The sequence below is a fragment of the Emydura macquarii genome, unplaced genomic scaffold, assembly GCF_026122565.2.
Source record: "Emydura macquarii macquarii isolate MOO-44397 ecotype Brisbane River unplaced genomic scaffold, CSIRO-AGI_Emac_v2 contig_1043, whole genome shotgun sequence".
NCBI lineage: Eukaryota > Metazoa > Chordata > Testudines > Chelidae > Emydura > Emydura macquarii.
Genome location: NW_027131180.1, coordinates 3,044,072 through 3,071,163, shown reverse-complemented (window position 1 = coordinate 3,071,163; position 27,092 = coordinate 3,044,072). Strand labels below are relative to the sequence as shown.

At 38.4% G+C, this 27,092-nt stretch overlaps 1 protein-coding gene across 5 annotated transcripts in view; it reads left to right on the top strand.

Moving 5' to 3' along the window:
• The window catches only part of ACOT9 (acyl-CoA thioesterase 9), a 39,922-nt gene extending 13,241 nt beyond the window's left edge, over positions 1 to 26,681 (top strand). For 2 of the 5 annotated variants that reach the window (XM_067545037.1, XM_067545035.1), the window contains 13 exons: positions 849 to 894; positions 2,808 to 2,978; positions 3,075 to 3,112; positions 9,559 to 9,642; positions 10,789 to 10,898; positions 13,961 to 14,034; positions 16,132 to 16,199; positions 17,984 to 18,095; positions 19,504 to 19,594; positions 20,367 to 20,452; positions 21,302 to 21,389; positions 21,590 to 21,740; positions 22,044 to 26,681. In XM_067545037.1, coding sequence (XP_067401138.1) covers positions 849 to 894; positions 2,808 to 2,978; positions 3,075 to 3,112; positions 9,559 to 9,642; positions 10,789 to 10,898; positions 13,961 to 14,034; positions 16,132 to 16,199; positions 17,984 to 18,095; positions 19,504 to 19,594; positions 20,367 to 20,452; positions 21,302 to 21,389; positions 21,590 to 21,740; positions 22,044 to 22,132 — 1,208 coding nt within the window. In that variant the 3' untranslated portion in view covers positions 22,133 to 26,681. Of the gene's footprint in view, positions 1 to 848; positions 895 to 2,807; positions 2,979 to 3,074; positions 3,113 to 3,150; positions 3,377 to 5,710; positions 5,747 to 6,325; positions 6,637 to 9,558; positions 9,643 to 10,788; positions 10,899 to 13,960; positions 14,035 to 16,131; positions 16,200 to 17,983; positions 18,096 to 19,503; positions 19,595 to 20,366; positions 20,453 to 21,301; positions 21,390 to 21,589; positions 21,741 to 22,043 lie in introns of those variants that run through there. The other 3 variants (XM_067545038.1, XM_067545039.1, XM_067545040.1) reach the window with 3 other exon arrangements.
• The last annotated feature ends 411 nt before the right edge of the window (positions 26,682 to 27,092 follow it).

Genomic DNA, 27,092 nt, shown 5'->3' with positions numbered 1-27,092 from the left:
CTCTTCCTTCTGAAAATCTTCATAAGGAAGCAAGGTTGCCCTGCTTGTATAAACCGCTTCATGTCATTGTCTGTCTGAAATTTATGAACCGTTGCTGGATGAGTTCAGGCACTGAAGTCGCCATGCACATACCAAACTAAAACTCATTAGATTTGAGTAGACCTAGCATCAACTTGGCAGTCCCAATGAGAAATGAGCAGAACCACTAATCTGCCTCTACACTGCAAGTTTAAAGAAATCTCAGATCCTCACACAGAGCCCGTTTCACTGTGCAGACAATGACAGATGTATTAGTGTAGATTGGCTGCCAGTATGTTAGCCCAGCTAAGAGCTGGGTTTCTACATCAAGGGAGACACTGCCTGCCCTTGTTCAGAAATGATTGATTTTAAAAAAAAGAAATCTTCCCTTTTTCCTCAGCTGCAGTGTTCCCTTTTGGTTTTGTATTGTTACTCGTCAGTTTGTGTGTTAGCCACAATTTTTTTTTGTGTTTAGGTTGAAATGACCCCATAGTCTAATCCTCAAGTTGATATTGATCTGCCACATTTTGGGTTGTTCAAAGCGCTAACAACTTTAGCATTTGTGTTAATATACTTTCTGAAGGCATTTTCTGTTGGTCTTGGCTGTACAGGTTCATTTTATTATTAATCTGTGGAGAGTCTAGTTAACTCATCCCAAGATCATGATATACCTACTAAAACCAGCAGTGAATTTGGCCATCAATTTCTGGTTTTCAAGCCACTGTTTGCATGGCTTTGCTTAATCTTTCTATTGGGATGAAGATTGCACCTTTTAGCATTAAGCAACCTCACATTTGTCACTTGACTGATTTGCTTTGATTTTGTTTCAGTGCGAAGCAGATTGAGGGCTATAGTGGGAGCTTCTGCCAACTGGAGGTACAGTGTCCATGAATGTATTTTTCTTTCATTTTTGATACTCTTGAGAGAGTTTACCTTCACAGTAATGGAGATTAACAGCATTAAACAGCTAATTTGTGGGGAAAAAACCTGGCTAAGGCTGGAAGAAATTATGAAAACTGAAGGTTTTTGAATTCTAAATTAGTGGCTAAAGTTTGAGAGGGCAGCTCATGTAGACATACTTGAGCTATCTTTGGGACCAGCGCAGTGAAGCAAAAGCAGTGCATGCTTAAGTCCAGCTAGCCATGTAAATCATTTACCAGGGTTCTGGGTGGGTTTGTGCAGCCCACTCTGAAGTACATACTTTTGCATCTTCACTGCTCTGGTACCTGAAGTAGCCAGATTAAGCTAGCTCAAGTATGTTTACATGAGCTGCAATTATACCCATTGATTGCACTGAAGATATACCATACGTTTGTTGTAATGGAATTTTGGTTCATTAATCTCTTGTGGAAATCAGTGCCATTTGACATTAAAGATCAGTCTTACACAGCTTTCTTGAATCTCTGTATATGTTGGGATTACCATATTTTTGAGATTATGAATACACTCTTCTTACCCAGTCAGCTGCTGTAATTGAGAGACCATTTACATCAACTCTGTTGTGCTGCTATGTGTATAAAATTATTAAATATGTTTATAGAATCTAGATTATGGATATGATTCAACTCACGTCAAAGTCAATAGAAACACATTGACTTCACTGGGAGTTGTATTGAGTCTTAAAGTTCTTATATATCTATCTCTAGGGCTGCATGTACTGGACCATACAACACATGCAAGATTCTCTTCTACTTAATGGCTATTTGTATCAATTTTGCTGATGTGAAGAAGTCCACACAAGGCTTTTATAATGACTGATGAGGGGGTGGACCCTTTTGGAAGAAACTGATTTATAGTATTGTGTGATTGTGCTTGACCTGATGTTTAGGTAATTCAGAGATACAAGATTTCCTTTCTGGGAATGTTTAAGTCAGGTAGCAATTGATACATGGACAAGTATTTGCATCTTTATTATAAGAGTAGTAGTGCAACATTTAAAAATATTGATGGTTTTGAGGAATACTATTACTTTATAGTATGCTATAGACAGCATAACTCCTAATATTTACATCTGTGTATATGAAAGTGTGAGGTTTTTCTAAAACTTTAGGGGTGAAGGCCTGGCTTCCTTGAAATCAATAGTTTTGCCAGTGACTTGAAGGGAGGCTTTAATATGTCTATTACAAGCGTAATGTAGGAGTGGGTTGGAGAACAAAATATAATTGAATCTCATTGTTCAATTGCTACATGTTTATGGACTGTTGAATTTGTACCTATGACTATCAATTTCATTTAGACCTCTCCTTTAAAATTTTGCATCTTCTTTGAAATGTTTCACTGATAGTCCAACCTAGAAACAAATCTGCAGAAACGAAAGAATAGAGTTGCATCATCTTCATCCTCACATCTTCACTTAGCAATCTGGTGTATTCCATGTCCGTACAGCTGTCTAACTTAGAATGGAAACCCTTTGGGAGTAGGAATTGTCTTCTTATCTGCTCTGTGTACTCTGATATGCGCTAGAGTGGTCAAAAAATAAGTAATATTTCACAATTTTTTTTAAAGTGAACGCTTTTAATTTCATTCAAAATGTTTTATGAAATTTTTGGTTTCACATTCTATTCATTAAGAGTTTACATTGTTACACAGTTTAACGTTTCTTATTGTGGTGTGTTGTATGTCTCTATTTCCTCTCATGATGTGTGACTCATGGTATAATATTTATTTCTTTTTGACTGCTGTTGTTTGTTTGTTTTTAAAATATTGATCTACAGCATGGCATATTTTGGGGAGGATTCATCCTGTATTCTGCTGCTGATCTCAATTTGGGGTGTTTCTTTCCTTCCCAGTGACCATGTGCAAGCAATGCATGAAAGAAAAGCCCTACATACTCTACTGGCCAAACAGCAGGGAGACTTGCCACCAAGGAAAATGAGAGATAGCTACATAGAGGTTATTTTGCCTCTAGGAAGTCAACCTGAGTTAAGAGAAAAATATCTGAATGTACACAACAGTGTGAGGTAATGAGGCAATCGTTTTATACATATGGTAAAGTAATAATTGCTCATTTACTTTTAATGTAGTAGTTTAATTCTCATGTAATACTTATATTCTAGGTTTGGAAGAATTCTTGAAGATCTTGACAGCTTAGGTGGTATGTAACTATACCTATATATTTAAAACAAATCTACTGTTACTGCATTAGAACAAGAGATAGCAAAACATTTTTTAAAACATTGCAGCTTCTTTATTGTTTGGCATTAATTACTTCAGAACAATACAGTATACTGATCTGTTCTGTCTGTGAGGATGTGCTGTCACCTTCAAAAGAACAAAGAAGGGAAATCTAATACCAGTTGGAAGAGAGGAAAATGTGGTAAGGAGCAGCAAGATTCCAAATTTAAAGAGTAGCATGCAGGTAAATGTTCCTAAAGGAGGGTAAAGCTCTACTGGTTTGTTTTAGGTGGGATGGGATGGGAAGCTAAGAAGAAAAATGCTTTTAAAAAAGGGCTGACTATCAGTTTCTCCCCCCTGTCCCTCCCTCAGTGTAGTTAGTTGGTTGGAAGCCATCCCGACGGTTGGAAAGTTAGCCTGGTGTTATCTGCACACTAATCCATAGGGCTCAAGGCATAACCCGGTTAAGGCACCCCTACCCTTTCCCAATCCGTAGGGCTCCGGGGGAGAGGCACCTACCCATACCCAATTCACACTCTAGAGCTCATGGTCACCCATTTCCAGGCCGTAGGGCTCCGGGTGTAACCTGGTTAACTGCAGTTCCCACACTTTCCCAATTCGTAGGACTCTAGGTGTAATTCTCTGTGAGTTTGCAGGATCTTTTGCCAGTGAAGGAGCCTTACACAGTAATATCCTTATTTTCTATTTATTAACAATTACCAAAACAGAATACACATGCTAAGCATATCCCCATTCCCAAGAAGGCAGACAAACTTTTGCAGGCCAATCAGGATTAGCTCATCTGAGGATTCCAGCTTTTGTAAATACAGTTGGCGTGGTGTTGAGGTCTGGCAGTTCTGATCTTCTTGGGCTGTGTCCTGGAGCTAGGTTTCAAAGAACTACTTTTTGGACCTCAGTTTATATAGTGAAATTTGAGTCCTGCTTAGCTATACCTTAATCAATCATATTGCAAAATAATTCATTGACTAATCATGCCCAACCACCTTAATTGATTTAAATATTTCACACCTAGTTATGAAACAATCAAGAACCAGACAGAAATCATTCAGATAAACAATATAGAATTGTGTTCCATAAAGACAAAACAATAAGTGTAGATTTCACAATCACAACTATTAAAAAGTGATTCCAGGCCAGACAGAATTCTATTAAACAAAGTTTTCTTTACACCTTTTAAGATATATATCTTTATCTGGTGGTGGTAGGTACTATTAGGACAGTAGTACCCTCTTAACAGCTTGATACAACATTGTCTTGATGTAATTTCAAGAATGTGAAGATGTGACTATATGTTACTTAGCTTATGGCTACTGTCTCTGCTAATATGGCTGCTACTGCTTATCCCAAGAACAAGGCCTAAACTTAGCCAAAAAACAAGGCCTCAGACCTTACACTTGGACATCAAACAGAAATCTGGGCAGGGCAAGTAGGTCCACAGTGGGTTCCATCACAGCAAACGTGCTCTTGGGTATTGAAGGGGTCTGTGTATAGTGTCAGGCTCGGGTTTGACCTAATCAACCATTCTGTCTGTAGCATCCTCATTATGTGTGGAGGAGTGATGTTGCTTAATATGGGTAGCTGGTGTTAGTTGAATTGTCTCAGTTACGATGTGCCTGGTTGACTGTGGTTGTGTGTCAGCCAACTTAATGTGAGAAATGGAGCCAGACTGTACCACAGTATTCTGCTGCAGAATAATAGAGGGCTAAACCAAATATCAGAGCGTTTGAGCATTTGTTCCTCATAAAGTACTGGCCAATTTGCCTAGAAGGTTGTTATGCGCCCTCACCTTAACAGTTTTCTTCAGGTGGCTAAGATACGTGGGAGTAACATCTAGGGCTACTCTGAGAGAGACTGGGTGGGATTTGTGTTTCAAACGATGTCCATTGAGAAAGATACTCAGTTCTAGATCTGGTCTGGCTTTGTAAAGATGGGCGCAACAGGAAAATCTGAGATGATCAGAACTAAGGATGCTTTGTACCTTTTCTGTTAATATAAGAACAAGAGAGTACCCAATAAAACTGAATTATCCATTTTAAATGTGTTGCAAAAGGAGATACTTTTTACACAATACATAATCTGTGGAACTAGATGTCATGTGGAACTAGATGTCATTGAATACCAGATCTTAGTAGGATTAAATAAAGATTTAGACATTTATGTGGAGAAAAATCTACAGTTACATTATGCAGGAAATAAAATTAGGAGAGAGAGTCCCTCACGTTTCAGGGCACAAACTAACCAGTAACTGCCTGGAATTAGGGGGAAAAAATTATCTCGGGAACAGATAATGGAGGTCCATTTACGGGCATTTTACACTTTCCATGAAGCATCAGTATCCTGTCCCCAAGGGTGGCCAGTACCAGGACTGGATGTCACACTAGTCTGATTTGATAGGGCAATTCCTGGTTTCTAGAGAGATTAATGAAAGAGAATCAGAGATGTTTTTCTGTGTCGGATACTTGAATTATGGCAGGGTGGAAAAGGAAGGAGGCAGGGTATAGAAATTCATATTAAACTGCATGTTTTTCTCTTTTAAAAACAGCAGGGAAGGAAGGTAGTTTTGTCTGAAGAGAAAGTTGAAAATATGGAAGAGGTAATGGGGCTGTTAGTACAAATTTGTTTAGTGGGGGAGAAATAAGAGTTGTTTGGCATGGGAGCAAGAACACATAGATAGCAGTCTCTGAACTTCCTCTAGAGGCAGTAGGTGGTTCTGAGTTTCAGAAGAAGAAGCCTTTCAAGCAGACCTTTCTTTTACAAACCAGCATTGAAGCACTTATTGCTTTCTGTGCTGGATCATTCATATCCAGTCTTTAAAGACATTGAGATCCTAGTCTTTCGTTTTGCAGCTAATAATAATTTGTTTCTGATAGAAGTGTGGGAACATTTTTGCACTCAAAATGATACCAGACAACTGCTGTATTTGTATCCATTTTGCCTAGTGTTTAAAGATTATATACCCATGTGAGGCTGTCTGGAGTAGGGGGACCATTTATGATATTATCTAACATCAATATTTAAACATTACAATAATTCTTATGAGATATACCATGTCACATACTGCTGGAAAGGTTATACTCACTAAAATTGATAAGCACATTTATATATATGTATCAGTGTTAAATTCTAAATATGTATCATACATCGGCATTTCATCTTGTGATGTGTTTCTCAGTGACAGCCCAGACAGGATGGCAGCAGCACTCAGCCTGCTTAATAGCACATTAAGGGAACTCGAAGGTAGAATGAGCTCCGGGAGAGAAGCCAGGGCTACACTTTGAGTCACCAGGACACGTAAAAACATGATCTATGGACAGGGGACTCTCTCTGAGGCTTTTTCATGCCATGTGCTGAAGCCACATGGCAATTTGAGAGACTATAAAAGGCATCTGCACCACATCCATATTGTTTTCATTCCTGCTTCCTACCTCTGGATTGACTCCTCTGCAACTGAAGTTGTGAAACAAAAGACTGAGACCTATCCAGGTACTGGATGTACACTAGAGGGACCGTACTAGCCTGCAAACTCCACAATTCTATTGAGAATGATATGTATCGACTTTAAAGTCATTTGTATTTATCTGATTGCTTTGACCAATTTAACATCTCTTATTATTTGTTTCTTTCCTTTTATAATAAATCTTTAGTTTTAGTTATTAAAGAATTGACTGGTAGTGTGGTGTTTTGGGTAAGGTCCAACTGTATATTGATCTGGCAATGTAGCTGACCCGTTGGGGATCAGGAGAACCTTTTTGGTAAAGGGAATAGCATTTTAATAACTTATCCTTTTACTGGACCTAGTGGTTGATTGGGTGCCTAAGACTGAAATACAATAAGGGGGCTGCCTAGCTTCTTGTTTTTAGCTTCTTGATAACCAGCATCGGGGATCAGAAGCACTGTTTGTGACTGGTTGGTGAATTTACTGCAATGTTAGCCACCAGTTTGGGAGAATCTGCTCTCCTTTTGCAGCCTGCCTTGACCTTGCCATTTTCAGATAGCCACCCTAGGCATGGACATGTCACAGCCCAGTTATATAATGTTCATAGCTGTGGGAAGCAATTTTCATGTGAAGATGTAGTGTTTTGAAACCATGCCAAAAGAAGTGAGATTTCAGTCTCCAATGTTTTGATGGCCTCGAGCAGTTCAGAACAAAAAGCTGTGTGAAAGCTCAGCTCTTGTAAGAGCTTTGAGTTGAATCAGATTAATTTCAGCCCATTAGTTGGCTGTTGTTGAGGTCAGAGGCGTGCTTTTATCAGCAGAAGCCAATGGTCAGTATGCAGATTAGCATCTCTGCGAACTCATACATTCATGACCATTGGCTATCAAAGGTTGTTAATAAGGACACAATCAATAACAGTCCTAGTGAAACCATCTGGTTGGACCAGGTCTGCTTGTTAATTGTTAAGTGACAGATGGGTGAGTCAACAATCACCATGTTCTTGGCAGTTGCAGATTCCAGTCATTGCTGCCCATTCTGTTCTTCTGCCTGATACCAAACTTTCTGAGCATATTTGCCCAGGTGTCATCCTTTCCTACCTTCCCATTAAAGATGACCGGGATCATGAGGACATCTTTTCTTGGAATTTAATTAAGGATTGTCTGCAGTTGCTGGTAAAAAATTATCTGCAGCTTCATGTTGGCCTTGGTAAAATGTCCACAGCCAGTATGGAATTGCACACTGATAAGTCATTAGTTACCCACCAACTCTGCAATGCCATTGGGCACTGAATGTAAGTACAATGGCCACCCTTTGATCTGACAGGTTGCTCCAGCAATCTGAAAATGAGTGCAGCAGCAAGAAGCAGTGCACAATGGTCTAAGTCCGAGGACATTACCATCAAGCAGCTTCCAACTCCAGATTACAAATTGCTCAGTATTAACCTGTCTGGATGGGATATCAAGCAAGTGGCAACTGTCAAATACTTGGGCAGCGTTCTAGACAGTGCTGTAGGATGTCTGAAAGATGTGGATGCTAATAGGGCAGCAGCTGCCCATGTTCCAGGCCCTTCAGTGGCCTCTGTGAGAGATGTTGTGACATCAAGCTAGCTATGAAATCATGGCTTTGTAGAACCACGGTTATACCAAATCTGTGGTATGGCAAGGAAACAGGTGGTGATGAAGGCTGAAAAGCACAAGATTGTTGTTGATTCTCATCTTCATTAGCTGCTCCATGTTAAGTGTCAGGACAATATTAGCAATGAGGATATTTGTAGCTGAACCCAGCAATAGTCTCCATCAGCACTGATTCAGTTTTGACAGCTTTCTTTGTTCAGACATGTTGTTAGGATGGAAGACCAACGAATTATGAAGCATATGTACCAAGGAATGCTGCTACTTGGCTGGTGATTGCTATGGCACCCAAAGCTTTAGAGGTGCAATAAGATCACTAGTGATGGGGACAAACTGAATATCCAGACAGACTGCTTTACAGGCCTAGCTAGAGATCAATCTGCCTGGCACTCGATCTGCAAGGAGGCTACATATCTTTGGGATTTGCCTTGATGATGTAGTGGGGTTTTGGTTTTTTTTCAATGTCACCTGACTATGAATCTTGCAAATGAGCTATGTGAGGGCCTTCCAGACTGTTATTTGTCACTTGGCCATGACCCATCCTTGTATCACAACCAGACCTTTGCTGATCATGCTCATGCCATGACTGATAAGTTCAAGGTTTTTCAGTGATGTGGTGTTCTTGGCAGATTTGACAGAAGCAAGTGAAGATTGTGCATGTTCTCTCACATTTTCTGGGAGGGTAGAGAAATTTCTCCCTATGTTCAGTGCTTCTTTTCCATTGATCCCCACTTAAAGTGCAAGCAAATATGTTTAGATTATGTCCATACAGCAAAAAAGGCTGTGTTCTTAACTGTGGGCTAGCTGTCTCAGGTTAAAATAGCAGTGAAGTCATGGAAACTTGGCTTTTAACTTGGGTTAGCAGCTTGAGTTAAAGCTTATAGGGGAGCCTGGGGATGAACTTGAGCTGCTAACCTGAGTTAATGCTATATTAACTCTAACCTGTGTTAAGAACACACTTTTTTTTTGATAGTGTATGTATACCCTCAGTTACAAAAATCTCCATACAAAAATCTTTATACTGTATAAATACTAAAAAAAGATCAAGTGCAATGTGTAATTGATCTAAGGAGTTGGTATACTTAAATGCACTTGCATGATCAGACCATATTAACATACATGACATTCTGGGTGATAGTGAATAAAGTATTGTATGCAGAATAATTACTTTAGTTATTTATCTTTCAGAATATAGTCTTGTTTTTCCTCAGTTTTGTTTCAACTGTACATGAGTCCTACATTATGTATCGCCAGGGCTACATTGTGAAGCTTGTTCCACACTTTAAAATTCCTTTTAAAATATACGGAGAATAGATCATCTTCTTTATTTATCCACAGTTCTCATTTGTTACACTCACACCAAGCATGAAGCTCCTCAGAGATCTCCTTTATCCATAGTTACAGCCCTGGTGGATAAAATCGGTAAGTGGTCATTTGATCAATTAAAAAAATGGTGGTCTATTCTTTGAACACTTAGTGATTAACAGCTTATCTCCAGCAGAAACTGATTTCTTCCTTCTCTGTTTACATAAAGTTGTTTTTAATTAATTCTGATACTTTGCATTTTTTCTTAGATACTATTCTGCCTTTTCTGATGCCTTTCCTTCCAAAATGTGAATATTTCATTTTTCACACATATCTGTATTCAATTTTTCATCAATCAAGTCAGTCTCTGAGATATTGATAGGCTAGTGTTGCTTGTCTGCCAAGATCCAAGGAAAAAGTTTATAGTAGTATGACTCCGCTTTGATTTTGTACAATACATAACCGAGCACAATAATGGTACTTTAAAAAAAATAGTTAGCTTTATAGAGCACTTTCCATCTGTAGATCTCAAAGTGCTTTACAAAGGATGTCAGTATCATTATCCTCATTGTATAAATGGAGAAACTGAGGGACAAAGAGGTGAAGTGACTTGCCCAGCGTCACCCAGCAACCTACTAGCAGAGCTGGGAATAGAGCGGAGGTCTTTCCTTCTTACTATATACAAATCTATTAAACCATTTTTAAAAACAGATTAATTGTAATTGGCAATTATGATGACTTGCTGCTGAAAAGTGACACTAACTGTGTGTTTGAGAGTCCATTGCTGGTGATTCTAAACCAGAGCTAATCTTGATTTAATATCAGGTAACTGCAACAGAATAAATTTGCTATGTGAACAGAAAATACCATAGCCCTGATTCTTTACCAAGTCAGAGCTGCATTTTGAGTCTGTGTGCCTGGAGCAAGTTTACAGGGGCTTAGGGATCCTCAGGGAAGGAAACTTACACTAGTGGAAGATGGGGTGTAGTGGAACTTTACTGTGGTCTGTCATTCTGCTTCCTTCTGTGTGCTGCCAAGACCTGCTATTGGGAGGATTGGCTGGTATAGAAGCTGGTTGAGCTGCCTCCATCTGCAGAGAGTTGCCCTGCAGTGGGTGCAATATTGGCTGGCCATCTCTGACTGCTTTAGGTCCACTTTGTGCTGCATACACAGTGTGAAGTGGCCTTAGAGAATCCAAAGCCTGGATTTTTAAATACTAAACTTCAGTTATTCTGCTGTAACACACTGTCACGTATGTTCTAGATTTGTGCAAGAAGGTCATATACCCAGATTGTGATATCAAATTCACTGGAAATGTTTCCTGGGTTGGGAAGACCTCAATGGAAGTGAAGATGCACATGCTTCAGGCTGGTGTAAGTAACCTCTGTTTTTTCTATAGAGGAAACCTCTCTTAATTTCTTCCAAGATATCTTGGACATCTCAGAAGGAATTATGAGTGATAACCTTAGAAACCTAAATTACACTGAGGGTAAATATTTTAGAAAGGCTACAACCCCCATGTTTCACAATTTAAGATTAGGAATATACCTCCCTATTCTCTCCTCCTTAAAGCATTATTGTTTATGGTAGGTGTTTTATATCTTCCATTGAAGTATCTGGTACTGTTGAAGACAGGGTGGACCATTGGTCTGATGCCGCATGGCAGATCCTAAACCCTGCTTTTCTTCTCAAACAAAGGGTCCTCCTTTCTTTCTGAAAATGTTTTCTTCTGTATTTTAACATCAGAAGATGCCCAAATTAGAATGCCAGCATTTAGAATTGATATTGAAATAGGACATCCTAGAAATTTAGGGCTGGAATGGACTTCAAGAGATCATCTAGTCCACCCCCCTGCATTGGGGCAGGACCACGTAAATCTAGACCAGTGTTTCTCAATTGGTGTTCCGCGAAACCCCAGGGTTCCGCGGGAACCCTGTCAGGGTTCCGCGAGCAGCTGTTCGCCGCCGTGCCGAGAGCAGCTGTTCGCCGCTGTGCCGCCGAAAAAGGGAAGATGTCCCGGATTTTTTGGCGGAGGGCATCGAGTGTAAGTGTAATTTAATTGAGAAATGCTGACCTAGTTGTTTGTATATAATTTGCTTATTTCAACATTTATTTTGGCCCCATATGTAAAAATACTGTTAAGAGTTTGGGGGGTTCCGCAGTTATTTATCGAGTTCAAAAGGGTTCCGTGGCCAAATTTAATTGAGAAACACTGATCTAGACCATCCCTGGCAGGTGTTTGTCTAACCATTCTTAAAAACCTCCAATGATGGGAATTCTACAGCCTCCCTTAGAAGCTTGTTCCAGAGTGTAACTATCCTTACATCCTTAGGAAGTTTTTCCTGATATCTAACGTAAATCTCTCTTTCTTCATATTAAGCCAATTACTTCTTGTCCTACCGTCTGTGGACATGGAGAACAATTGATCACCATCCTCTTTATAACAGCCCAGGAAGGGAGAATAGTTATTTAAATTAAGGGCCAATGTTGGCACAAGAACAAAGGGATATAAACTGGCTATCAATAAATTTAGGCTTGAAATTAGATGGTTTCTAGCTGTTAGAGGTGTGACGATCTGGAACAGCTTTCCAAGGGAAGTAATGGGGGCAAAAATCCTAACTTGTTTTAAAACTGAACTTGGTAAAATTATGGCGGGGATGATATGATGAAATTGGCTACAATGGCCCATGGCCTGTCCGCAACTGCTGTTAGCAAATATCTCCAGTGTCTGGAGATGGGACGCTAGAGGGGAAGAACTCTGAGATACTACAGAAAATTCTTTCTCAGGTGTCTTTCCCACGTGCTCAGGGTCTAGATGATTACCATATTTGGGGTCAGGAGAGAATTTTCCCCCAGGTCAGATTGGCAGAGACCATGAGTTTTTTTTTTTGTCTCCTCTGCCGTGTGGGGCACAAGTCACCTGCTAGTTTGAACTAGAGGAAATGGTGGATTCTGTGTAACTTGAGGTCTTTAAATCAAGATTTGAGGAGTTCATAACTTGGCCAGAGGTTATGGGCCTATTTCAGGAATTGGTGGGTGAGGTTTAGCCTGAAATGTGCAGGAGGTCTGACTGGATGATCATGATGGTCTCATCTGGCTTTGAAGCCTCTGAATCTATGTGGATGAGACAGGTAGTGTATTTCATTTCTTTATAACAGCCCTTGGTATATTTGAAAACTATTATCGGGTCCCACCCCCTCAGCCTTCTTTTCTCAAGACTAAACATGCTCAGTTTTTTAACCTTTCCTCGTAGGTCCAGGTTTTGTAAACCGTATAATTTTTGTTGCTCTTCTCTAGATTCTCTCCAGTTTGTCCACATCTTTCTTAAAGTGTGGAGCCCCAAACTGGACACAATAGTCCATCTGAGGCCTCACAGTGCCAAGTCAAGCGGGACAATTACTTCCCAAGTCTTATATATGGCACTCCTGTTAATACCCTCATGAATGATATTAACCGTTTTTGCAAGTGCATCACAATGTTGACTTGTATTCATTTTGTGATCCATTACAACCCCACAGATCCTTTTCAGCAGCCCTACTGTCTGGCCAGTTATTCCCCATTTTGTAGCTGTGCATTTGATTTTTATTTCTTCCTAAATGTAGTCCTTTGCTCTTGCCTTTATTGAATGTCATCTCATTGTTTTCAGACCAATTTCCAAGGTGTTTATTGATATCTTCTAGTCTGTAAAATAACTTAACTTTTTAGCATTGTAAAACACAATTTATGAAAGTTACTGGAACAAATGAAGGACTGTGATGAAATAAGATTCTCCAGGTACAAAGTGGAGTACAATTGGTCTACAAAAAATATAGCCTGGCTAAATTATTTATTAGTAATTATTCAGTGAAAAGCTGCCAATGAATATTATATATTATTCACAATTATTTATCCAACTCCATTAAAAATACTAATGTGGCAATTGAATTGTTCAAAATACATCCTTAAATATCTACACTCTAGAAAAACAAATACAAAAAACCTCTGATTTTGATCCAGTTTACCTCTTAAAAACTAATGTCTGTACTGTTGAACTGTTAGTAGATAAGGGATTATCTGTTGCTGAGTGTGTCATTCCTCTCTGTGCTGGAATTCGGTAGACAAGTCTGTAGTGATAATGGGTTGTTGTGGTATTTTTCCATGGGGTTGTTTGGGAATGGAAGTGGGAACTAATTGGTAAATAGAGTAATTGCCATGTTTTTTAATACTAATTGTGTAACCTGCATCACTGCTGAATAGTTGCATTGCAGTTTTGCTGAAATAGAATATTATGTCAAGCACTTCTCTTGTTTTAGGTCCCTTGCAAGAGAACTGGAAAGTGTTGAAATAATATGAAAGCAAACAACATCTTAACTGCATTATTAGTATGAACTGGGTGGCCTGTTAAACAATGTCACTTTTGTAGAGATTAAAACTGGATTTGTTTCTTCTGTTTTAGTTACATGACAATGCTTATAGTCCTGTGTTAGATGCAACCTTTGTCATGGTGGCCCGTGATCCAGAAAACAAGAGGTAATTTATCTGTATGGAACTTTGGGAATATCACTTAATCCAGATTGTTGTTGTTGGAAAGTGGCAAATGCTCTTAACTTTTATATTTGCTTTAGTTATAAATAAATGATATACTTGTCTTTTTGTTGTTAGGAAATAGGCAGTGTATTTTCAGTCTCTTTTTGGGGAGAGCTTGAGCTTCTCAGAGCTGTATATAGTACTATTGGTAGTTTTCAAAGTACAATCGGCATTTGACCAATTTCTAGAAATGGGTTTTCCCTGAATTTAAACAGTAGACCTGATTAACATTCCAGAAGAAAGATTCATTTGGAACCCACTAGGATTATTCCCTGTAATCATGAGAATTAATTGGTCCATGTATCAAGGGAGGGAAGGGCTGATCATCAACTTGTAAATGGTCAATCTCAAATATAACTTTAATACCATACTGAAAACGCTGGGACTTCCTTAGAGGACCCAAAACTTGTGGAGCTAATAACTGGGACTGTTAATGATTCTGAAGAATTTTAAAATTCTGATTTACATTTCCCCATCTTGCTGATTTTACTTTCTACACATTGTTTTAAATGACCAAGCAAAGTAAACAAACTGATCATTTTCTCTTTTGGCTTATAAGGCATTAGCATTGCTCTGGGAGGTTTAATTAAAACTTCTACTTCTTTCCTTTTTAGTTTGCAATTTACAAAAATCTTAAATCTCTCTATTCATAATAGGTTTAACTACTTTTTGTGTGTGTAATAACAGAAACATATTTTTGTGATAAAATAATTCCGTGTCCTTGACATGGTAATACGGTAACATGTTTATTTCTTCAAGTTTATAAAATATCTATCCAAAGTAATTAAATGGGTCCTGTTGCCATAGTATCTGAGCACCTTACGGTCTTTATTGTGTTTAATATCACAATACCCCTCTGTGGTAGGAAGTGCTGTTACCTCCATTTTACAGACAGGGAAGTGAGGTACAGAGAGAATAAGTGACTTTATTGAGATCAAACAGGATGGCTGTGGCAGAGCAGGAATTGGCCATGGGCGACCCAAGTTCTAGGCTACTTCTCTAATCACTGTACCATCCTTCCTAACTTCAGATCTGGGTAACTATCCCAAAGAATAAAACACACAAAATAATATAAAAAGACCACCTCAGCCCAGCTCCCTCCTCTATAGTGAGAGAACAGAAGGCAAAACCTTCTGCATGCATGCCTGGAAAGTTAGCAAATCTGGGCTCTGGCAGACCAAGGAGAAGGAGAGAATGCGCTGCCAGCAGCCTCCTTCAAGGATGGGGACCAGAGAGAAGCTGTCTCAGCAATCTAGCATGATGTAAACATAGCATATATGTATCTTTATATTTAGTCTGAACATACTTTTGTTCTTAAATTGTCACGTTAACGTCTCCAAATTATGGAAAGGGAGGGCTCTTAAAATTAAACAGTCCTCTTGCTTTGCAAAAGATTTGTATGTGAATTTGATCTATATAATTAGGCATTGTAGATTTATGCAGTGCAATAAACAATTTAATTGGACTGTAGGCAGCTTCTTATGTTCTTATTTGGTAAGCCGTATGTGTGGTAAACCGCTTTTGGTTGCTGATAAGGCCATCGCCAAAATGAATATATTATGGGAGAAGAGTTGCTACATCCAGCACTGTGCTCTTTCATTTGCAGAGAGACTTTTTATAAGTTATTTCATTTAATTATTTTAGACAATCCTATATCACAGCTTGAATTTACTATACTTTTAAATCGTTTCAGTCTGCAGTCATTTCTTGTATGAAAGTTTTGGTCATCATTTATCTCTTTAAGAAGTATAAATGCAATGAAGACTCATTTTTAATTATACTAGAATTTTATTATACTCAATTTTAATTATACTAAAATTATACTAGAAAGCTGTTAGCAGTTTGAGATCTGCTGAGCAATGAAGCCAGTTGGTGACCTTCTAGTGTCACCAGATGTAATCTTATCTGATAAAGCTATGTCATTCTCTCTTAGGTTGTATGTAAACAAAAATGAAAGAGTACCTATTGATCTCCCCCCTGTGCATTTACATGACAAATTTTTCTAAAGCATATCACTTTTAAAATAATTCATATCCATAGGCCAGCATTTGTTAATCCATTAATTCCTGAGGGGCCGGAGGAGGAAGAAATCTACAAGAAAGGAGAATGTAAGTAATACTTCCTGTATACCTTATGGTAGTGGAAAACACTGTATTAGATTCATTGCAGTAACTCAGAGAGAGCAGAGTTCAGAAATTCTACTAGCAAGCATTACTCTTAATTTATTTAAGATCAAATTTTCTTCCGCCCCCCACATACCTGGTAGTACCTGGAGATGACTCTAAACCATGACTTTTGAATCTGATTTTGAAACACATTTTCCCCCTCACATCAAATTATTTGGAGTTCAGATACAGGGTTTTGCGTTAGACCATATCTAAATCATATCTAGACCATATCAATTTGAATATAGTATTGTACTACTTCAGAAGTGCTGAATAACTATCTCAGAGTAAGGAAACGGTATGTATGTTAATTAAATAAATCATACTTCCTGAACTGCTGCATCTTGTGTTGCCTCCATAGTGGACTGTGGCACACTGAGGCTATACTATTTAAGCTGAATCACATAATATCTTACCCATTAAAGCCTCTATTCAGGACAGCATTTAAGCACGTGCTTAACATTAAGTGTGCACATAAATCCTATTGACTTCAGTTTTCGGTGCTTTAATCTTTGGATGACTAATTTAACACTTTAGAGGGGCCTGATTTTCAACAATTGGGTGTTCAATACCTTCTGAAAATTGAGCCCTTTAAGGTGCGTCAGTTTGGGCACCCAGAAATAACTAGTTGGTCTGTTCCTTTATATCCTAAATATATTCCACTGCACAAGACATAAAGTACAGAGCAAATCCTTGTTAGTTTTCTGTATGTGCATGGTAAATCTTTGGGGTTTGTGGCAGCATGTACTATGTATGACTGATTTTTCTTTCTTTACCTCATCCTTGGGGACTTTTTGATTTAAAGTTTCAGAGGAGTTTTAGAGGAGTTCAAAACTATTCAAAATGAGCTCAAATAGACAACTTAGTTAAAATCTGAAAAATTGTGAGCCGCCATAACTGGTTTAATCATAACTCGTGTCCTCATATATTTGGTTCTTTGTGCCATATACACAATAACCACACAAGTTTGTGGGGAAATCCAGATGCATGAGCAGCTAACTAACTGAACCGCAGAAACACTATTGAGGGAGATATGAGGGATGGATTGTAGCATCAGGACCCTTGGAACTTGTCACGATAAAGCCAACTTGAAAAAAAACAACAACATAAGGCACAAATCCTTGCTAATGGCACATTACATTCTGTTATTAAAGTCCCTTGTTTTGTTTATTTTTAAAGGTGAACAGAAATAAAGCACCAGAAGCCTTTTAAAACCTTTCTTTTTCTCAAAATGTCCTATGGTATCTTCAATAAATATTTAGAGTATATACTGCCAATAATACAAAAAGTAGAAATGTCACACATTCTATTAGTTCCTTTGCATTCTTTAGTATTCATCACTCTGTAGTGGTTAAATGAATATCCTAGTATGTGAATGATGGGTCTCCAGTACATTGCTGTGTTTAAAAAATGGACAAATTCTATTGGCACACCCAGCTAAGTGACCATTTCAAAATAAAGCATTTAAACAAAATGTATGGGTGAAATCCTAGCCTCAGTGAAGTCCGTTTGGAAAACTCCCATTGACTTCAGTTGGGCAGATTACAACCTATATTTTTTCTTTAATGTAGACAAATATTAAAAGCAAATTTCTGATATAGTCTGACTCTGAATACAAAAATTACTTAGTTTGGTGATGAATTTTAAAAGGAGTTGACTCCTTTGTAAAGCAGTTCAAACCAAATGATGATGATCAGTCTTTGTGTTTTATGAATTTTTTTCTTTAGTGAACAAGATAAGGAGAGTTGATTTCAGCACTGCATCCTTACTGAAAATGGCTCCTACTGCAGAAGAAAGAACCATTGTTCATAACATATTCCTTAATACACTGGACACAAGGCAAGAGGGGAGGAATTAATAACTTTCAAGAAGGGATGGTAATGTGGCAGTTGGATGTGTAAGGGCAGATGACTAGAAGGAATGCAGATACTTTTTGCTTCCACATCCCATCACTTAAAATAAAATGGGTGAAAATTGGCAGAATTAGAAAAGATTAAGAAGTAAAGGGATGCTAATATATGCAAAAGAAAGCTGAAAATATAATTTTTGTACAATTAGTAATATTTTTAATCTGAAGTGAAATCAGACTCTGAAAAGACAGAAAAAGTCAAAGTAAGATACAGAAATTATCTTATATTTAGAGTATGAAGTGAGAGAAAGGAGGAAAGGGAAAAATAAAAAGGGTAAGGGAAACATTTTATTACCATTTGTATTTCTAGTTTTGTTTTGTTTTTTAAATCCCCCTGTATGCATGATATCTTTAAGCTTTCTGAAGGAGTAGTTTCAGAGTTAGACACATGCACTCACACAGTCTTGAACTAAAGCTTTATTAACAAAAAACAGGAATAACAGTACACCAGAAAATCCTGTAAGGTCTATAGAAATAACATTAGAAGAGCTCTTATTTATTCTGATAATAACATTAGAAGAGCTCTTATTTATTCTGATAATTCACAATGTATATTTCTTAAAATTAGTTATGTAGTTGAAATTTTCAAGACTGCTTAGTGGCTTTAGATATCTTCCATTTAAAATTAGCAGATATATGTATAATCCCGTAGGCAAATTTGCAAATCTTAAACTATTTGTCTGTGATTAATTCATCTGGCATCTTGTATCTTCTTATATCCTAATCCAGTGGTTTTCAACCTTTTTTCATTTGCAGAACCCTAAAAAATTCAAATGCAGGTGCAGACCCCTTTGGAAATCTTAGACATAGTATGTGGACGCCCATGGGTCCACGGACCAATGGTTAAAAACCACTGCCCTAATAAAAAAGGTGAAGGACTTGCTTAGGAAGTGTAGAATGTTTTTTTGAGTGGGCTTTGGTTTTTTTTGTTTTCGCTAGTTATACACTTCAAGTCAGGAGGATTGAAAGAAGTTTTTATGGTCTTAAGATCAATGGTTCCACCTTAAGTACATGCATAAGCATTTTGAGCACTGGGGTCTAATTTCACTCATGTGAGCAGTCCCACTAAAATGATGCACTTAAAGTTAAATATGAGCATACATGTTTGAAGGATTGGGGCCTTGGACTAGACACTTGCATTAATCAAGAATGACACTGACTGATTATGGTTTTTGAGGTCTGTCAGAAACAGCATATGTTACTAGCACTTCCATTTGAATCCCGGCTTGGTATGCATGCACACACAAGGCGAGGGTTTCTGTTTTTGCAGTTGTAACTTGTTGAGTACTGTTATAGCTGGATATTGAGTGTATTGCCTAAAGCCACTTGTTTTTACAGGACTGTAAGTTTTCGGAGTCGTGTGCTACCACCCAATTCGGTGTGGATGGAAGATGCAAAACTTAAGAGCTTGGAGATCTGCCATCCTCAGGTATTTAAAGGAGTACTAAAGACATAACGAATGAGTTATGAATTATCTTTATTTAACTCAATAACTTTGATTAATAACTCATTAATCTTTGAGGTTGATGGATCTAAGTCATTTAACTTGGGCTCAATTTTTTTTTTGTTCTGACATTTAAATATAGTTACCTTCTAAATGTAAGACTATTAGCACTTCCTTTTAATTTATCAGAAGAGGTTTCTTATGTAAAGAAATTCCTCCACAGACATCTGAGAGCAATGGGTAGTGTTCAGGAGACAGTATCCATTAGTGTTAGTCTAATTGGAGTGCTCAAGACTTTGACTGAACAGTTCATATTGTTTTAACACCTTTCGTCCGCCATGAATAATCTTTTTAAATTAGCATTGAATATACCAGCTAGGCTCACAGATTTTTGCAATGCAAGCCCTAAAGTTACAAAGGTTTATCTGCAGGGGTCAGCAAATGTACAATTCCGGAAGTGCAAATACAAACTTGAAAACACTTGACAGATTCTGCAAAGAGTGTTTAAGATGGGCTGATCACAATTTTGTTTTTTTGATTTTATGTTTTGAATGTGGTAAGCTCTTCAGAAGTAAGCATCAGAGTCATTTTGACTTCTGTATATGTTTTAATTGTGCAATATAGCTGCCAAGTACTCATTACAGGTACTGTTTTTAATTCCATAAATAAGAATACAGATTAATCTGATGGGCTTTACCACTGTGGTGTGTGAGTATATGCATCTTGTTGCCAGTTTGATATTTTTTTCTAAATGCAGGAACGGAACATTTTCAATAGAATTTTTGGGGGATTTCTTATGAGGAAAGCATTTGAGCTGGGATGGGCTGCTGCCTGCAGCTATGGGTGAGTTTGAGGTTTGCAGTATTTGAGTAATCCATAAATTGTGTGTGTTTACTGATGGGTAGGGAAAACCAACTTACAAACTATGTATAGTTGGAATAAAAAGGATATTTAAATGGCTATTCTAACAGCATGAGACATTAGCTATAACTTGAGCCTAATCGGTCAGAACACACTTTTCATTGTCACTAAGAACTCTAAATTTGCATACCAGAATTCTAGAGCTCAGATTTTACAATCTGTATTTGGGAAAATATGTAATTGATGGAATTTTGTTTTAATTTTAAAGTGCCTTTCTGTGCTACTATCACTAACTCTTGGAGATACTCACACTGTCTAAAATGTCAAACATGGATACTTGTAGGTATTACATCGTGTCATATTTGTGATATGATGAATGGCTTATGTTTTTTATTTTATAGCCACTTACTCTTAGAAACCTAACTAGGGCCACGATCCTGCAAACACTTATAAATGTGCCTAACTTTATGCACATGAGTAGCCCCACTGCAGTCTGTGGGACTATGCATACTGAAAGTTAATTATGTGAGTAAGCTTTTGCAGGAGTGAGGCCTAAGTGAAGAGGACTAGACAAGCCAACAGTGTCAGAAGATTGTGTTTTGATTCTACCACATAGTACGTGGTGTAGTGGAAGAGGATGGGAGCCAGTACTGTGGCAGGAGTACATGTATTGCTTCTCTATGCCAGCGTTCCCTCGGGATATTTGTTTTCTTCTTCGCACCCTGGAATTATTCTTTAACAATTTTTAGTGTTTTTTGTATTTATATAGCTCAGTTTCAGATACATTTTGCTGCTTTTGAATACAAAGTGTCTTTTTTTTTCCTCCGCCAGAGGTTCCAGACCTTATGTAGTAGCTGTAGATGATATCATGTTTCAAAGACCAGTTGAGATTGGATCATTATTACTGCTTTCTGCACAGGTAGGAGTTGGTATCTTTTCAAACAGCCACAAAGCTTATTCAGCTTGAGGTCTTAATTAACAGTCACGGGCAATGAACAATGAGTTAGGAAAGAGAAACTCACTTCCAGTGTCAGGAAGTAGAATTAACTCTTCTTCTGTCTTGTCCCCTTTCTTTAGCGTAAATGATAAAATAATAATTGTGTCCCCTGTTCTGTCTAGGTTTGTTATACAGAAAATAGCTATATCCAGGTTAGAGTACACAGTGAGGTTTATGATTCAGATACCAGAGAGCACAACACAACCAACGTCTTTCATTTCACGTTTATGGCAGAAAGCGAAGTACCACAGATTGTCCCAAAAACATATGGTGGTAAGTGGCAATTTTAATGCATCACATTAAAATTTTGTCCTTGGAAGGGAAAGACCTATTTTCTGTCTGCTGGAGGAGCATACTTAATTTTTAATAGACCACTAGTACTAGTTATGTAACACAAACTACCCCTTAATGCTAAACTATATTTATTCTATACCCTGCCATTACTGCGAATGTATTTCTGATTGGTTCTCAATCTTGGTCTCTTGTGCAGTTCCCAGTACAATCTCATGGCTGAGTTTTTAATTCAGTTTTTGACATTTTCTTTTAATACTCTTCCCTTTCTTCATGTTATTTCAGAGTCCATGTTGTATTTAGATGGAAGGCGGCACTTCAGTGCCACCATGAAAGAAACCAGAGAAGTGGAGAAAACTACTGCAGCACCTTAACAAAATGTTACTTTTGGAGAAACCGTCACCAAAGATTGCTAGCTTTGTATGCACAATAAGTTGATGGTATTCCTGCTCTTTAAAAGCAGTATCATCATCGGTAGCAAGCATAGTGAAAATTTGTCTATTTCTGTACAAAAAGACAATTGTTTAGTGCTATTTATACAACTAGCTGCAGGCTGACTGATGTTATACAGCTTTCCCCCTCTCCTTTTAGAGCTTCCACAATGATGTATAGCTTCTTACATTTCTGCTCTGCCAGGCTGTTCATGTTAGTATAGAAGGATGAAAAACATAATCCAGAAACCTTTAAAAGGGATATTACCATTTAGAAGTCTCAATTTTGCCACCATTCCCATCTTTTTCCTCCTACTACACACACACTGTACTAAACTTTGGAAGGCTCACAAGATCCTACAATGGCTTGGCTATATTAATGAACCAATCCAAGTCTTAATTCTAAAAGCAGGTAATAGGAAGTGGTCCGCCTTAGGAGATTTATAAGGGTTTACCAGAGGTTACCATTTAAATAATTGGAGAACTCCCTAGGCTTGCCTGCCTTTGTTTAGCCATGAGAGGACATGGATGCAGCCCTCCACTCAAAGAATTGACACTCAGACAGTAATTTCTTTGAAAATGTCTCTTTATTAAATACTAAAATTCTAATACAATTGGATTTTAAATTGAAAATCAGCTCAAGATTACATATGGAATAAGCTGCTTAAGACAATACAAGACTCCATAAACTATATAACCTAATGCAATGCAAAATCAAATAATATAAACCATAAAATTGCAATGCAATACTCATAACACAATGTAACATTTCCTTAGCACCTATTACAGTGTTATGAATATGTAATTGCCGTGCTGCATAATAAACATACAATGTTTCATCTTATAACAAAGAAATCCTGCATACATACGTATAAAGCCTTAATGCAATGTTGCATTAAAATACCAAACTAATTACAGTATAACATACAATTCCCTTATACATATGTATACAGTGATATTATTATGACATAATAGTACTGCTACAAACTAACATTGTATGCGTGTTGATCAGGCAATCATAGAATAGGTGGGGTAAGAAGAGATCATTCAAACGCAACATCCAGCTTTATTTACAGTTATACCCATACATTCCTTATATTTAGAAGAATTATACTCGGTCTCCTTGTTGGTTAAATACCTCTGTTTCGTCTGGGCTTCTTCTGCTCTATCAAACTGCTGTTGTTGCGTTCCGCTGTCACTGCTACTCCTAGATGTCTTCTCTTGCTCTTCTGCTTCTCTGCTGCTGCTGTCTTCTCCTCGGATCACCCGACACTCAAGCCTGTCAGCCCTCTGCCTTGTATATGATTTTTCTGTCCTTTCCTGGTTGGTTGCTTTCTTAATGACAATCAACAGCATCTTCCTTACCCAGTGGTAATATTTTCAACTAATCAACAGTCCAATATGCTACTTCAAACTTGGACTTGCTTTGGATCCTCCTTCCTGCCTACTGACCCCTCCCTGCAGGCATTAGGAGTGACCTTTATTTTACCCTAGTCTACGTTTCTGCTGTTGGTCAGTTTAACACTTCCATTTTGTTTCTCTCTCTCAGCATGACATTGGCCACCATTTTAGATTTCTAGCTAAATTTTCTCTAAACTATCATTGTTTACTACTTATCAAAAGCCGTAAACTTAAAACTAACTTTCTATTTATGCCTAATCATTATGATTGTCACCATCTTTGTTATTTAAATCAGAACTGATAAAATCCACGTTTTCTATCCTCTGCTTACTTTTTCAGCTGTGTGGTTAAATACTATCTCTGGTGCTGAACTCCTTACATGGATTAGACCAGCTTAAAAATCTCTTGTATTAACACCTGTGCTTCTCTTTATAGTCCCTGATACAGGAAATCTAAATGAGGGCTGCAAATGTTGAAATTCTGTTTGATCATTTGTGTGCAAATCTGATCCTGGTTCCTGTCTAAGTTAAAGACAGCATCCTGTTGCTTTACAGGAACAGGTTCATCTGGGCAGCAGAAGGATGATGTAATGTGCACATCTGTGTCATGTGAACATAATCCTAGCACACATGTATTTGTCAGCTGATACATTACCCCAAAATTTGACCACATTGGCCTGCCTACACCCCTAATTGGCTTATCAATTTGTCCAGTTTGGTGGGTAACAGGAGGTGGCCTGCTCTAATGGAATTGCGAGGGTTTTACCAGGGTTTTCCCTCTTACCATTGGGAAATTCCCCCAAAACAGACTGACTCTTTACTTTGGGGAGGACACGGATATAGCCTTCCGCTCAAAGGATTGACGCTCAGGCAGTAATTCTTCAAAAACATAAGAACCTCTCTTTTGTAACAATATTTCCTAACAATGAATCTAAAAAGCAAGAAATTCTTTCACAAGATATACTTCAAAAGAAAAATTTTCTTGGCACATATACACATTGATACCCAGTGCTGCAATATCATAAATGCAACAACAAAGTCTCCATAACACAAGTATACCAATATTGCAATATCATACAATAGGGGAAAAAACCTTAACATAGTTACACTCTTCATAAGTGATCAATCTCATGTAGGAAGCTGACTGCAAGTTTTTAAACCTTGAAACCTCTGCATAAAATGATACACATACGCACGCATTCAGCTTCATTATCTCATGCACACACATTCATTCCTTACATTGAGGTCATCACGCTTGCTTGTTGGTAGTCTGCTCAGCCATGGTCCTTCTGCTCTATCAAGTAGCCATAGGTGGTGTTATGGCTGCTTCCACTTTTTTGATCTCACCTCTTTTTCTTCAGTGATTTCAGTTGTTCTTTTAGCTAAAATTTTGCTGCTTCATTCTGTCTACTGATCTTTTGCTGATTCCTTCCACTTGCTCCACACACACTGTCTTCCACTTGCAGAGTGCTGACATGCTTTAGTAAATGCCCTATGTATAGATTTTGACCTTCTCTGATTGGCTCTTTCAGTCCTAGCTATTAGCATACCCATTCTACCAGTCATCTTTGAGCTTCTCTGATTGGTTGCTGTTACAAACCAGTCACAGCTGTTAAACACATCTGTCAATCAAGCCGGATCTGAATGAGAACCTGCACTTTTTGCCTGACTGGCCCCTCCCTTCAGGTTTTGAAGTAACCTTTATTTCACTCCATCCTGCCTGCTTGCTATTGGTCAAATTGTTTTAAGGCCACCATTTTGGTTCTCTCATCTCTAATTCCCTCTGGCTGCCATCTTGGATTTTTAGCCACGATCACTTAACTATCTTTATTACATATAAAAACTCTTTTAAAACTAAAATTCATATTTATGTGCAGCTACTCATCATGGTTCACTGTCACACTAATTAGAACAAGTTAATTATATTCATGATCTTTTCATCTGTGTGACCGGGAGCTGTTCTTGGTGCTGAATTCCTTACATAGACTAGGGCAGATGAAAAAAATCTCTTGTATCAGATGGGATTTCACAAGTTTGCTGCAGCACTCATTTTGAAGAGCTGATGCGTGTTTCCTACTTTGGAGGAGACACTGATTTTTACAATGAATGAAATGGCCAAGTGTGAAGTGTTTGCACTATATCTGTATGTGGGATATCCCACCAGGCTGTATGCTCCTTTTTGTATTCTTTTATATAAGTGGTTCAGTAAACAAAAGATGGCTAGTGGGGCAAATTCCTGAAAGCTTTTAGACTAAATACAGTACAGATGCTATTGGTAGGATGTTGTGTATGTATGGAGAGGGACAGAGGCTTTTTAGAACAGAATGTTAGGTTCCAGCTTTGTGTGAAAGCTCTGTGTGGAGGCTGCTAGAACAGCAGTGGATTGAGCTGATCCATGCAGAAGTCAGGGACAATTGACCCAATTGAGCAGCTTACAGGTCAGGTCCTGGGGTGGAAAGACAGCAGTGATCTCAGACCAAGAAAGCTTCCAACCAGACGAGAAAATACTACTAGAAGAAAGAATCCTCAACAGGGACATAGATTGGTTCTTGTTGATGAAGCACTGCACATCTTCCCCATCAAAGCCCCAAAAGGTTATTATGTACGTATGAAGTGCAAAGCAGCTTTCCATTGTAGAAAGACAAACACCAGCTGTGAAGTCTCAGTGAAATAGAAATGCTGTAGGATGGATCACAAAGGATGACCCAGATCAGGTTGAGAACAACGATAGGATAGATGTGGAGGAAGATGGAACAATTGCAATTTAGGGACCTTAGAAAAACCTGTATGGCACCAAAGAAGAAAAGAGAAAATTCACATGGAGGCATGCAGCCTAGAAACTGACATATACATTGCACCCTTGACAAAACAGGAAGATCAGAGGGAACAGAGGCAAAACACAGACAGCCCATCCAGTCAGTAAAAGGCAATTACTGAAAGGGAACCGCTGAAGAGTAATATAGACAATAGATGTAATATACTTAGCCTTTTGATTAGGCTTGATGCTTTTCAACATTTTCATCAATGATCTAGAAGTAAATATAAAATCACTGCTGATAAAAATTTGGTAGAGGGTAGTAGAAATAAAGTTGGTAGAGAGGTGCTGCCGGCCCTATGCCCCCTCAGTTTCGTGACGGTTGCTGGAACTAGCCTTGCTCACAGCAAGTACTATTCCCCTTGTTTAAGAGGAGCCTCAGGGCAAGAGACAGCGGAAATCATCGGTACCGAGACGACGCTCTGGTACCTCTAGCTCTTTGGAGCGTGCCCCCGCCCGTCGGCACTGCTTGCAGTTACGGAGGCAGTCCTCATCGTCCTCCAGGTCGGAGGCGTCGAGAGGGCCGTCCCCGGCACGGAAGGGCGCCCAGGACCGAGGTCGAACACGGCACCGCTGGTCCAGATCTGACTCTGATGATGCTTCGGGGTCTTCCAGGGGGGACAGTCAGAGCCTGTGGCGCAGTTGGCCCTGGGTTGGGCCCAGGGACAATGGCCACAACAATGGCCGT